This window comes from Callionymus lyra, chromosome 3 (assembly GCF_982586985.1).
Source record: "Callionymus lyra chromosome 3, fCalLyr1.hap1.1, whole genome shotgun sequence".
NCBI lineage: Eukaryota > Metazoa > Chordata > Actinopteri > Syngnathiformes > Callionymidae > Callionymus > Callionymus lyra.
The window spans coordinates 35,857,013-35,871,747 of NC_141820.1; the positions used below are offsets into that span (position 1 = coordinate 35,857,013).

At 41.4% G+C, this 14,735-nt stretch overlaps 2 protein-coding genes across 2 annotated transcripts; both read right to left on the reverse strand.

Annotated features, from left to right (window-relative positions):
• Window positions 1–1,310: 1,310 nt before the first annotated feature.
• LOC148084617 (cortexin domain-containing 1 protein) lies at window positions 1,311–2,764 on the reverse strand. The gene is made up of 2 exons (XM_087785983.1): window positions 2,644–2,764; window positions 1,311–1,554 (listed from the first exon to the last, which is right to left on the reverse strand). The coding sequence occupies exon 2, from the start codon at window positions 1,497–1,499 to the stop codon at window positions 1,317–1,319; it is 183 nt and encodes a 60-aa protein (XP_087642109.1). The 5' UTR covers window positions 1,500–1,554; window positions 2,644–2,764; the 3' UTR covers window positions 1,311–1,316.
• Window positions 2,765–4,112: 1,348 nt separating this feature from the next.
• cers2a (ceramide synthase 2a) lies at window positions 4,113–14,466 on the reverse strand. The gene is made up of 11 exons (XM_087787734.1): window positions 14,169–14,466; window positions 10,733–10,906; window positions 10,471–10,588; window positions 9,863–9,981; window positions 9,729–9,786; window positions 7,723–7,773; window positions 6,608–6,700; window positions 6,368–6,496; window positions 5,445–5,551; window positions 5,202–5,355; window positions 4,113–5,050 (listed from the first exon to the last, which is right to left on the reverse strand). The coding sequence occupies exons 2-11, from the start codon at window positions 10,903–10,905 to the stop codon at window positions 4,904–4,906; spliced, it is 1,149 nt and encodes a 382-aa protein (XP_087643860.1). The 5' UTR covers window position 10,906; window positions 14,169–14,466; the 3' UTR covers window positions 4,113–4,903.
• Window positions 14,467–14,735: the final 269 nt, after the last annotated feature.

The following is a 14,735-nucleotide window of genomic DNA, read 5'->3' on the forward strand; positions in this document are numbered from 1 at the left end:
AGAACATCAGTGGTTTGGGACGAGCCGTAAGAAGCGCCTCCAATCCTTGCTGGTGGTAAATCTGGATGCTGACTTTGTTTTTATTCTAACACTCTCTGTCAGGGATTTTCTCCCGGACAATCGGAATGAAAACAGAGACAAGATATGATTATTTTAAAAGTCCCATGAGGAGAAATTCCAGCAGAATAAATTATGCTCTAGTTAATAAGAGTAGAACAATAAAAGATCACACTAAATGTTTTCATTTACAAGTTATGACAAATCTTAACAGTTCAGTCTGCTCTACATATATTTATCAAGTTCTGTTGTGGAGTCTAACAGCAACAGGAAGGAAGAACCCGATACCTCTCCTTCACACATCCGTTGGATCATCCTTTGGATCATCCGTTGGATCATCCGTTGGATCATCCGTTCCTCAGTGCATGGAGTGTGTGTTGGAGTGTTGGTTGGAGCCTCCTCCTGCTCACCTCCAGTTTCCAGAGGGTGCCACAGGACAGGGCTGTGTTCTTCCTGTCAGCTGCTGTGATGCCACCACCTAGTGATGGTCTTATGAAGCTTCATGAAGCAGTGTCATTATTTTCAGAGTCCACTAGATGGCGGTCTCTGCACTATTTTAATTTGATTTGAACAACTGTTCTAATGAAATATCACATCGTTTTTAAACTGATGGCGTCACCTACTGACCTCTAAACAACATGACACTGCTTCATGAAGCTTCATCAGACTGTCAGTGCCGACCCAACAGACCACCCAATAGAAGATGGACGAAGCCACAACAGAGTAATAAAGGGTTTACTGGAGTACTCCCTGGACCTCAAAAGACCTGAGCCTCCTAAGAGTCTGCTCTTATTGCAGCTATGTTGTCCATGAATCATATTTGAGGTTCAGATGAAAACCCAGGTACTTGAGAGCAGTCAGATTTCTTCTGGATGCCTAACCAGTGTTCAGTGGAGACTGAGAGAAGGTCTGGGGTTCCCTGGGAAGAGCTGTACAAAAGGGGGGCTTAGGCTACTTTGATGAGTCTCAGGATGGGCCAGATGTTCCCCCGGATTGTTCCAGAAGTCATCTTTGGAGACCCTGGATGTTTCTATTTTCTTCTGCCATGAGCACAGGTCTCAGGTTCATGTGTCTTTTCTGTACAAAACGAAGGTTGTGTATGAGCGTAACCAACAGATGATGAATCAGGCACCACTTTTGAGGACTTTCCTTAATCTTTTAAGTCTTTTGCCCCTTAGATCCACACAGACACAGTTCAAGAATGTAAAAAGAAAAGTTTCTTTCCATTAGAAAAAGTCTATACGCTCGTCCCCATGAGGTCAGGTGATCTGCTCCTCCTGGTAGGTGGAGGTGGAGATAGAGCCATAAGGGTCCACCACCGTCTGTGCGCAGCGGACCACCGTCACCAGGAGGAAGAAGCACAGCAGGAAGAGGAAGAAGAGAGCAAAGCCCAGATCCATGTCCACCTCCAGCTGTTGGGCCGGATGAGTCCGCTGGTCCATGTGGGCGACGATGATGAGCTGAGATCTTCCTCTTACAAAGGTTCGCTCAGAGACACTGAGGGAGAAGAGGTGAAATAATACTTCAGTTTCACTTTCATGTGACTTGCTAAACATAAAAAGCACTGTTTTTGTCACTACAAAGCTTTTGATGTAAGACCTTAACTATTATCTAGAAAACCTGGAAAATATCTAGATATCAGTTTCTAAATTAAACTCTAATGAGTTTTTTTCTTATAATTTGCTTTAGTTTAGCCAGAAATTCAAATCAATAAGACTTTCTAAAATGACTATTTATTGTATAATGCAGCAGAATTCCTTTTTTCAAGGTTTGATGTAACAATGACTAATTCCTTTTTGAACTTCTTAACGAAAGAAAGAACATTAGGTGACAATATTATCCATCAACGTTTTTCTCACATATTCGGTGACCGATGAGAATTGTTGTGTCCTTACGACCAAGTTAAAGGTGAATGTGATAAAGCAACTTTTAACAATCTTGTTTTAAATTATAAACATCCATTTTCTTGTGGAGTTTTTAAACGTTAAGTAAGTTTAACATTTTTGCTTAATCCTTGAGCAGAATCTGGGTCAAGGTGACCCGGTGGCCAAAAAAAAACGTGTTAGAGGTATCCCTTGTGTTGTCTCTGGGTCAAGGTGAACCTCCACCACTGCATATGTATTCATGGAAGCCAGGGAGGTCGTTCACATTGACCCAGAAGGCGGTGCAAGGGTTAAAGCCAGAAAAGCCAAAAAAATGAATTGATGAAAAATGGAATGAAATGATTTTTTTTTTTTAAATAATGTAGTTTCTAAACGTTTAGATTCTTGTCTCAAACTTGTTTAAGTGACTGGGGATGAAAGAGAACACAGAGCTAAGTGTTTTGTTTTGTCAAATATTTACAAACCGCTTTTTTTTCTACAATTTCACATTTACAGTTGAGCTGATGCAATAATAAATGATGGAGCATATCAAGAATAAACATTTTAACAACATGCAAATACGTCAAATTAATAATTTAAAGGTGTGAAATCAACAGTATCACCAAAACTGCCACACACACACACACACACACAGTGAAGCGACAACTCACCAGTCGTGCTGCTCGACAAAAGAACGTGAACCTTCACAGCATCACTGTCTCACCTGAGCCGCGTTAAGTCCTCTTACGCAAGTTCGTCCTCAGGTTAACGAGTCACCACTGTCCCTCCACTCATCACTGGAAAAATGAGCCCACGAGCCCCTGCACACGCACACACACACACACACACACACACAACAGCACCCGCGTGCTCGCTCCACTCGAACACACGATCACATCGTCGCCGTTGTTAGTGGATTAAATTATTCCTACCCCCTGGTGTGTGCAGGTACAAACAAATATGACACACACGTGAACCCACGCGCACACCCCGCACGCACGAGGACGCTCCACTGCACCTCTCGACCTCCCTCTGGCGTGTAAAGCCTTTATTAATACTTAAGCAGGATTGAATAACGGTCCGTGAATCAAACACCCTCCAGCTTTTGTGCAGCTGTCAAAAGCGTCACCAGCTAAAGACTCACACACCGCCATAACTCCTGCGCTCCAGGTGAGATCGTTTGTCAAACTCACCTGAGCGGAAGGAAGAGAAACTCGATGTGAAAGCGGAGGAAAGATTTAAGGAGGCCAGGGAGAGGGGGAGGAGGTGGAGGAGGAGAGGAAACAGGAGATGCATTACAGATTAAATTGTGGAGCGGGCAGCAGCAGGTGCAGGCTGGAAATTGACCCAAGCACTTTAAGATGAACGTGGTTACAGTGGAGCTGCCAGCGCTGGACCGGGACCAGGACGGAGGCCGGAGGAACAGGCGTGGAGGAAAAGTGATCCGGGTTAGAGGAGCAATTCAAAGGTGGTTTGATTAAGAGGAGAGCGACACCAGATCACCGCTTTACTTAACTGCCTTGGAGGGTTTCCTGCTGATACTCCAGTCGAACCATGACGACATAGGATGTCAGTAACTTACTTTTGATCCAATTCTACTTCTGATGTCAATTCTTATTGTTTTTTGTAACATATGCACGCAAGGTGAAATGGCACTATAGGGTGCACAGTATTGCAGTTAAACTGTTCCGACACTAGGGGGAGCCCTAAACAATATATTCAATCTGCGTCTTCTTAGCTTAATCCAGAATCCAAGTTCTCTGCTTTAGGCTCCATCACCAAGCACCATCTGTGAGCTACACTTAGTCTGTTTGCCTTTGGTGACCCTACCAGGGGCACAAAGCCCCACGGCAATGTAGCAAAAGTCAATGTTTATTCACTTCCAGCTTATAGTTAAAAACTCTGCAGAGGCAACTTTGTGGATAAGATCATTTCTTTCTAAAACTCTATGCAGAGCTCATCATATTGACAAAGCTCCACAGCACTGTGATTGTGGGGGGAGCCTGTAGTTTTGAATTGAAATTGTAGCCAGTGTGAATAAAATGACTTTGACATTGAGAACTTATTTTGAAGAAGATGGTTTGACAAGGGTGTCCAGACATCATCCGATGGTTCTCAAGCCAGATATGTGATCAGAATATTGAGAGGTTTTTGAGACAAACAAACACGCCAAGAAGTTAAAGTACACAAAAATTCATATTATTATTGTTTATCATCAGTATGATACATCTCAGCAACAAAAAAGCAGAATAAAAACTTTAGAACTCTTCTGATGAGCTGATTGGTCGTCCTTGGCCGACGTCACAACGTAGTCGACGACCATACAGCGAAGCTTTAAAGGCACTTTGCGAATACTTTGGTGATTTCCTTAAAGTGACGACAACTACGACGTCAACAACACTTTAAAGTTGTTTTCATACATCAAAGATGGTGACAAAACTATAAAGTGCATCTCTGGAGGAACACTTGAAATATACTTCCTGATTCATGCTCATTTGCAACACGTTGCTCCAGAACTCGACCACTAAATCAAAAACGTACAAAGCTCTAGAACAATAAACATGTGCACGTCACTCCCTGGACAGCTGTGGAGGAGACAAACTTGAGCTGGTGGCGTTCAACAGGTAAAACAGACCATTCGAATTTTGAAGCTGAAACAAACACTCTTGCATCAACACTTGCGACCCGTGAGTCATATTGAGCTGCAGTGTTAAGAATGTTAGTCAGAGGTCGTGCAGCGCCACCTTCAGTCACAAAACGGAAGCATCAAGCAAGGGTGTGGGACGACTTTGTTGAATCTATTGCAACCCAGAGAACTGTGGCATCATCAGTCGTAGCCAGCCTTGGAAATTAGTGTGTGTGCGAGTGCGTGTGTGTGTGTGTGTGTGTGTGTTTCTGTGTGTGTGGGTTGTGTGTGTGTGTGTGTGTAAGGCCTCATGTCTTTCTCAGAGTCACACCATTCTTTGGTTTTCACTGTCCAGTTCTCACTCCAGCTTCTTCCTTCTGTTGTTGTTGAGCGGTGTGTGTCCGTTTTGCACGTAGCCGTTTGTGTATTTGTTGCTTTTCTCTGGAAGGTCGTCATCATCCGACTCGGTTTCCTCTTTATCGCTGCGCTCGTCCTCCACGATTTCCTGTCAAACGAAAAACAAAACACGTTAGTTCGTGGTTAAATGGACTCATCAGAGCCTCCAACAGGTTCAAAGGTGACAGAGGTCAGGAAAGGTTTTTCCACGATGCTGTAGCGCCCTCCAGTGGAAACGCTGAAGACAGCCGTTAACTCACATTAGCCGGGAGGAACTTGATCACCATGCGAACGATGAGAACCGCCCAGAACACGTGAAGAACCAGCAGCACGATCAGGAGTCCGTTGAAGAAATAGAAGCCAAAGAAAGGTGGGTAGAGGGTCAGAGGGTAGACCCATGTTGTGTGTATGATCCTGGAGATAAAACAACAGATAACTTTGTTATATGAATCTGATAATCAAATGATCTAATTTCATATTAGTTTGACCATTTTTTTTTTTACCAGAATGGCAGGATTATGAGCCGCGTGACGATGAAAACTGCAGCAAACAAGGTGAAGATGATGTTGCAGGTTTTCCTCCAACCTGCATAATTGAACATTTTGGCCGACTGCAACAAAAATAATAAACATTTAATAAAGAGCCAGATTCTACCGCTACACGTGTTGACCACAAGAGGGCAGCGCTGTGAGAACAAACTCTTGCATTCGTGTAATCTGTCATTTCTTCATCTGTGGCGGTGCATGTTTGACACACGTTGGTGACACGTGTTCAGATTAGAGAACACACCGTGACCATAAACCACCAGTGTGATTAGAAAATGCATTTTAGAATAAATGAATACACCTACGAAACATAACAACTATATACGTGAAGTTGAAGCATAAATGTCTAAATGAGAAAGATTTAATCATAGAAATTTAATTTACACTCGTGATGATGAAACATACTAATCTGTTGCCAATAAGTAGCCATGTTTATTCAGCACCATCTGCGACAAGAGATTCAATCATTAACTAAAAATGCCCTAATTAGAAACTGTCTTTTTCCTACTGGTCTTTAACTTCCTCAAGTCCCTGCTCACTTTACACACTTCTTGTTAACTTTAGTTAATAACTATCTTCATTGTATGAGTTTACAGACTTAATTAGTTATATTTTATTTTAACTAAGTCACATAGACAGACAAACCACCTAAAATGATCGATGTACATTTAAAAAAGTACATTATGTGCATTTATATTGTTAATCAATCAGCAATAGTTCTAAAATGTGAAATTAAATCCTTTTGTTAACATGAATCCACACAAACACTTTTCTCCCAAGAAACATGTCAAGTTTTCCAGAAGTATTTCCAGTATAAGCCAGTCTGTGGACATGTTGGTGTGAACCTTAAGAACGTTATTGAATAAAGAGTTCAGACAAACCTCCATGAGATAATCAGATGCGTCGTGCACCAGCATGATCAAAGTCCCTCCTCTGATGTAGTTGACCAGCCAGGAGAAGCCGATGAGCGAGATGGTGGCCACATGGTGGACGATTTGCTCTTTGAAATCCTGAGACGGGACAAGAATGTGTGACTCATTGATTCAGCCGTGGATCTCTGGCTCACAAAGATATCTTGAGAATAATTGAAGCCACTGAAGGAACAAGGTGGACCTGCTCACCTTACGTTTGACATCTGAGGCGATGCTAAAGACCAACGAGAGGTAGAAGCCCAGTTCCAACATGTAGTACCAGTACTGAGACGGGTCCAGTGGCTGAGAACACACATGTACAAAAGTTAACCTGGGAAGACCTGTTTTTTTTTGTTGTTTTTTTTAGAAGAGTTTGACGTTTATGGTTTCTAGAGTTTTTTAATACAGTTTCCCCTATGCCTTGACCTTGGATAAGCAGTAGAGGATGGATAGAAAACAATGTGTCCACACATTCATGGAGACGTTCCAGTGATAACATGACTATTCTGGGAGTCTCACTTCACCCAGTGTCCGGTGAAGGTGACAAAGCAAAAGCAACGTCACTGGTGAGGAAGATACTTGTCAGGCAGTTTTTAAAGCTACTGATCTTCAGCAATACTACTTCACTTACACCTTAATCCATCAGGTGAGTGAATCAGGCTCAACAAAACCACAACAACCGTACACACCAGTGGTGTCATCACTCAACCTATCACGGTGTTAACTTCACACCACGAAGATTCTCACCTAAAGTTGTACGTTCAAATGTCTTGTGAAGTACCTGAATGCACCAGGTGGACATTAAGGGCGCTGCATGCAAAGACGGACTAAGAAGGTTCAAGACAAATGACTCAACTGTTGTTTTTTGGGTGACTTGTCACTGAAGGACACTTTGTGCATGTGAAACTGGACTGGTAATATTTCTGGCACCTGGTGTTCCATTGGGCTTGTTGGGATTAGATATAATGTTGTGATGTGCCAAATGTCATGTTCAGTTCAGGGTCACACGGCATCATGAGGGTTAAACAAGAACGCTCGTCATCAAAGTCCTTTCATCTCTGTCTGCTGACCCAAGTCAAGTAAACCCTTCCAGTCGACATCATGAACTGGTTGGAACATCAAATGCTACTAATCGATAAACACTTGAGAAAGTTCCCGAGTTTAGAAACTGGTTTGAGATAATGTTCCATCCATCATCTAAAACTAGAGCACGTTCCTCTAATGATCCTTTCACTTATGGTTAAAAAGTACTACAAAGGGTTTGTGGTTCTACATCAGAAAACATTTTGGTCAAAGATCGATAAAAGGATGTGGTTTAGGTTTACCATTTTTGGGAAGTTTTCCCACATCAGCTTCATGTCGTAGAGCCACGGTTTCTGGAAGGAGAAAGTCGGATTATTATCTTGCATATGTTCCTTTGTAACATCGACTTCATGAAAACCCATTCCTAAAACCTAAATGAACATTTTGACAGTTTCTGTGTGAGTTCAAGCTGAATAAAGGCATTCGGCAACTGCTCGTCTTATCTACCTTTATTTAAAATGCCCCGAGGCTAAAGTCAGTTAACTACAACAACCAGTTTAATACGACCAACAAAGCTAACAAACGTTTGTCATCACAATTAAAGCAGCTTCTGTTTGCCAGTTACTTCTCCATTTAATACAAGTATCAACAAACAGTGGAGCACCAGTGTGTTTCTGACATAAGTCGTTTATTAAACCATGTTAAGCGTGTCATTTTTGTTATTTTTTGTTAGTATATTTCTATGTCAAATATGATTGATATATGACTGACGATTTTTAAATATGTTTTCTTTTTTTTTTTTACACTTATGATACAAGAACAGAAAGACAGACTGTCAAGTTTTGAAAATGCAAAGGTAATCAGACCCAGTGTTGCACAACTGTTAATAAGTGACACAACAAGTCACATTTTGCTTTTACCAATAAAAAGGTATTTCACTTAATAGAACAAAATATAAAAAAGGTATAAATAAAGAAAACCTATAGTAAACCATCCAAAATTCACACTTGTAAACACAGCCAGACATTTAATTTAAAATAAAAGAAACGTAAAATGTTTCATAGTGTAAACTTTTCCCACCACACTTGTTTTTGCTTGATACATTTTGTACCATTTTTCTGTTTCAAACATTTTAGCTGTAAAGGGCAATGTTTTGCAGTATCTGTGCAGTAACAAGTATCTTCATTACAACACAAAACTGATAATTTTATTCAATATTCAACTATCTTTTTGTCCTCGTTTAATTTTTTACTAACTTGATACCATTTGACATTTTGGACAGTCCTAGGAAATGTGGGCGATTAATGGACCACAGAGTCCCCAAGAATGGAGTATATGTAATAAATATTTTTGCTCTTTGTTTGTGGTGTGATTAAATAAACAATTTAGATCCCTTCAGTTCCTTAAACTGGTAGAAGGGAGTTGTGTCATTAACCACCATTCTTTTCATATTACCGTGAAGCTCAATTACTATTAACCATTTCTCTTTAAAGATACCACTTATTTATATTATTATTATTATGTTATATTATAATTACTCTGACAATGTTTTCCTTTTCACAGTAACCCCTTACTTGTAGGTATTTAAAGTTAGATATTTGAATGAATAGATGTTTAGTTTTCCAGGTCTTATAAAGATGTACAGGTTGGTGTAACCTCGTCCTCCTACATTTCCACATCTATGGTTGATTTATTGAGAGGAACAGATAAGGGCAACAGTTAAGTTGAAAACCCTCCTCTTATGACGGATTCAGGACAAAATAAACATGAACAACAAACATCCATTTGGCAGAAGTAACAGGCATTACAACTAACCAGTCTTCAGTGAAAGAGAGCAGCTGTTGGATAGAAAGACTGGAGGCAGTTTGTAGTGACCTACACATCTTCCTGTCTAATGTAAGGATGTTGAACTCTGACCTCGTCTACATTGCCACTCATTGCCCAAGGCAAAAACGGGTGATGTCATATTTGCATGACAGTTGAGTTGCTCCCTTGTATTTTTAGGGAAGTCACTGGAGAACAGCAAGGTTCACTCTAATGTATTCAACCAAGACTCATTGTCCGTTCTGTCCCTCAACCCACCATTGATTTTGAGATACGTCTAATAAAATGTATTGAAAAGACTCTTAACGAGTCTTAATAGAATGTGATCCATTCTCTAGAAAATGTACTTACTTATTGATGTAAATCTCTATCTTGTTTCCACATATCCAGAGACCATTTAATCAATTTCAACATCACACATTTACGACCACGCCAAGTTACAGACAGGACGGTAATGGCCCACGGGCCTGCAGTTTATACTCACGTCGATCAAGGCCATCAGTCCGGCAAAGAAAGCGAGAAGGTAGAATGTGAATCTCCAACTGTCAGAGAGAACAGCAACAATCCATCACTGAATCAAAACATGCACAAAGTATTGACACAAAGTTTGTGTTCTACCTTGCTTCACAAAACTTCTTCAACTTGTTGGGCCGCTCCTGGTTCCTCCGCCGCCTGAACCATCTTTGGACCTGTCGTTCTGACGAGCCCGTCTGCTTGCTCAAATCTTCTACCGAACTCTAAATGGTCAGAACCAGGAAAGCCAAACACAAAATGGGAAACATTAGTTAGAGGCCAGTTTAAGAATTTTACAGCAGCAGATTCTAATGCAGACTTGTGATTCAGAACCACTCCGACATGTCCTTATTGGAGAGGATTAGATTATTACTATTTTGTGGTAAAATTCTGGATCGAGTGTATCGCTTATGATGCCACATATTTGTCTCATCTTCAGTCGTTATTGATTAAAAACCATTTCTATACCAAAACATCTGAAAAAACTACTCCAATAATGGTTGTTGTACTAGGGAATGTTTGGCATTTAAAACCTAGCTTGCATTAGCATGAAGCTAGCATTAGCATGCAAGGAAAAATCACTATTTTTGCAATTAAAAGCTACATTTTTGTACAATAGCTCTTTGAATATGTTTCTATTGTAACAGAAATTGTGTGTGTGTGACGAGCGAGTGAAGGTTCTTGGATGTGTCTGGGAGTTCTCAAGCAGTCACCTGTGTAAGATGCTTTGATGTGTTGCAGAAGTACGACTCGAGAACCGGGTCAGGTAGCACACACACTCTTTCTTTGGCTCTGATCCCCAGCAAGGAGGCGAGAGGAATGGCTACCGTCCTGGAGAGAGAACATAGAGGCTCAAGAGATAAAAATGACTCATGTACGAAACACAATATACCAGTCGTTATCTTCACCACAACCTGAAAAGCAAACATTTGTGGACCTCAAACAAGTAAATGCTGTGTGAAAACATTGACTTGCCTTTCAAATATTTGTCTTATGACAAGAAAACAGAGGGCGATGGGCAGGACAGCCCAGAGGTCCTGAGCTTTGGGGAAGACCACCCCATCCTTGTCTGTGAGATCAGCCCAGCCGAAGCCTTCAGGAAACCAGATCCAGTCAGCCCAGAGGAGCTCACTCAGCCGTGACAACATCCTTAGGATCACAGAAAGACACAAATTCATCCGTCGTTATTGAAGAAACGCAGAAGAAAAGCACAACACAGCAGACATCATAACAGCACCTGATCACTTTAGATTTTCCCAGCTGGGTCAATATCTACATGGCAGTGAGAGGAGACAGTGGGATCAGTGGGAATTAAGTGGAAATGATTCATCTGACCGAACATCTCAGACAAAGGCTGCCACTTCCTCTTCCATTTGGTTTTAAGAGGCCAGAATGAGTTATCCTCACACAACAGGAAGTGGGTTGTTTAACACGAGAACCCATGTGAAATATCCTCATGTCCGGACTGTTGACTCCAACTAAAGAATGATAAATGGTCAAATGATTTAGGAAATCTTGGTGAGTTCTGTACGCTGATCACATGAAGCATGGTCTTGTGTCGGTCTTTCTGTGCTCTGCAGTGATCACTTCCTCTCAAAAGTGAAAGAAAGATGGGAGGAGCCATCAGCAGCAACAGCATTAACGGCTCTCAGAAGACAGAAGGTCCATGGATGAGCAACCCGTCTTTTCTGAGGCCACCACATTACTAACAACCATGGGGTGCACTAAGTGTATTTAACACTAAACGAATTACAGGAAACTAAGATTACAAATTTGATGTTTAATATACATGTTTATCATAGTGAAATCTGATGCAAAAATGGTACAAATGAGACAGTAATTTAGATAACGCTTCACACTCGTCTACATTTGAATGTGAGGCATCAGAGACAAAAGGTAAAGAAACTTATCTATCTTTTAATTCTTATCTGAGGTCAGGTCAGGGTGCAGACGTCAGAGCAAAGGGGTCAAACTTCTTCCAGCACTTCTGGAACAACACAGAGGTTTTTTCAGGGCTTTCAGAAGAAATTCTCTCTCAAACATGCCCTTGGTCTGCCCCGAGGTATCCACCCAATAAATGCCTGGAACATTTACCGAGGGAGGGATCTCTTCATTTGGTAAAGCAGTGGTTCTACTTTAAGCTCCCTTTTGCAATCACCTGTGAACAAAATCTTAATATATCTAAACTGCTACACTTGGGCAGTTTTAATATTCCAAAGGGAAGTACTATCTTCCTTCATATCTTAGAATCTCTCCTTTAATCTGGACGTACTGGATTAAGCATTCCCCCTTTATTCCCAACTGACAACAACGTTATTGAATTTAGACCCATCTACGTTGATCCAAAGTCTAAGAAAGTTTGTTAAAAAGTTAATCAGTGCGAGACTAACATAACTGCCCCCCTCTCAGTTCAGAGTGCTGGAGTAGAAGAGTGCTCTATATTGAGTCTACATTTCGTTGATATGTTGGATTATAGAAACAATAAATTGTTTAACGGCAATGAAATCAGTGTAAAGAACGATTGTCATCATTGTATCATCAACTCATTAATCTAGGTTTGCAACTTAACCTGGAAGTAGAATCTTTAACTAGCATCTCAGGGGTTAATTATTTCAACTTGTGCCGCTAAACAGTCACTAAATAGATAAGCTTTATTAACAAAGGTTATACCAGTCATCTCTTTTTTATAGATAGTTTTATAGAAACTACTGTCGATCATGGATGATGACATCCTCTGAACACTGTCATCAGTGAGCAGAGAAGCAGAATGAGTGCACGAATGCTCCTACCCAGGTGCAAAACAAATAGACTCAAGGACTCATTCATTCCTCGGGCTATTAAATTTTACAATTCTGAGTTCGGGGGCGGGGGCAGGAGTGGAGCGAAAGTATCTGGATGTTCTATTCTACGTTAGTCTTTGTATCCTTTGTCATTGTTATTCTGTTCTTGTTATTATTTTATTTTGATTTATTTTTTATGAAAGATTGCTGTATTTTCTGTGGCTATTGGAAAAAAAACAATTTCCCGAAGGAGACCTCCTGAGGGATCAATAAAGTTTGACCTTACCTTACCTTAGATAAAGACTGATACAAGAGTTCAAAGTAGGAAAAGTGTAATACATTGAACGAAGTATTAAGTGACAAGAATGATGTCACCTAAACCCACTGGCCTCTGTCACGCTCGTTTCCTCCATGAAAGGAGTAACTTGATGACATGTGTCAGCAGAGTACACACCACAGCGGACTCTGACTCCAACATTAACACAAAAATAAAGGTGCAAAGGTGGTCTGACCTTACACAAATGTTAATAAGTGACAAATGTCCACCTTTTATAGGTCATATAAAGTTCTTCAACAGGTATGTGAAACCTCTTCTTTTGACATATCCACGGATGGTTCATTTACAGGTGCAGGAAAGTCAAACGCACAGCTTCAAGCCCAGGTAAACATGGGAAAAAAAGCAAATAAGTTAGGCAGACAAAGAACCAACAGATGCAAGGCTGAGCCAGTTTTCTTCATTGTATTATGAGACAGTCATCTGAAGAGTATTTGTTGGTTTAAAAGACAAACTTTTGAAGGATTATGTGTAGTTTGTTCTAGGCTCCTACTAGCTGCTAGTTCTGGAAATCAACTGCCTGTTTCCATTTGTATTTCTAATGCTAGGCAATAATATCAGGTACAAAAAAAACAGGGGTGGAAATGTGTGGCTTGGCGGAGGTCTGTGTTCTCTGTGTGCCAGTGAAAAGGGAGGAAGGTTATTTGAACCATTAGAACAGGCGCTCCTGGGAGTTGAAGTGTGTATTCTTCACAGCCGCAGATGAAAGACGAGCTGCAGCATCCTGCCTCTGTTCTCTACGCTGTTTGCGTAAACTCCGGCAGGGAGTGGTACACATGAGGCGAGCGGGGAGTCTCCCGGACGTTAGCGGTCCAAACCGTTTCTTCAGTCAACAGTACCGCCCGAGGACAAGCTTCTCCTCACGAGCCAGGCTCACGCGCTCGATCACACAAGTTCGACCCTTTTATTTCGACGTACATCTCCGTCAAAAGAGACACACAACCACGCTTGTCATCTGCGTTGTAAAACTTTTTTTTCTTCTCCTCCGAACCGTTTCCAACGTTTGTTTGCTGCAATAAAGCTGTTGTTCTTTAAAGTCCACTTTGTCGCTTTTATTTTGAAACTTTCAATGATTCGCGTTCGATTTTCAAACCAAATAAGTTTCAAACGGGCCTGTTTTTAGGATCCATTTCACGCCCACTTTTTTTCGTAAGTTGTCACATTTGAATAGCCAATATTGAACTTGCACAGTTCCGTCTGGTTCGTGAACAGGACCCGCGGGTGAAGCAGGAGTGACGACGTTGACGCCACCATGATGGTGACGCACAGACTTCAGTTAACGGTGCCGCCAACTTACCTGACGAGAAGATGAAAACTTGACTCGGTTCCGTGTCCGGACGAAGATGAACCAGCGTCGCTTTTCTTCTACTGCTCGTTTTTTTTTAGCTCGCTGTCGCCATTAAAGAGTCCAAACTTGTTGCGCGTCAATGAAATCTTCTTCACTTTCTCCACGAGAAACTTCTCCTCGTCCACCCGCTCGACGCCTCCTCGTCCCGGACCTCGACGCTTTTTTTAGCTGGAGTTCAGGCCGGAGTGCTGGTGTTAGCCGGCTCCTGGTTCAGTTAGACGTGCTGGATATTATGGTATGTTCGCCGAGGGTCTGGGGGGGCGGGGCGCGAGCAGCTCGATATGAGAGACATGACGAGGCTTCTGTCTGTATGGCGGGTGGTTCGTGCCACTGCTCCGGAACCCCCCAAAAAGCCTTCAAACGTCATATATTTGTTCAGGCTTTTCCTTGATTTTCTGGAACTCCTGTTGTGTTATCAGTTTTATCTTGATCTTTAAAGTATATACTTGAATATTGTTTTGATTGTTTAAGCGCTTTGTGACCCTGGTCTGGAAAAGCGCTATATAAATAAAAATT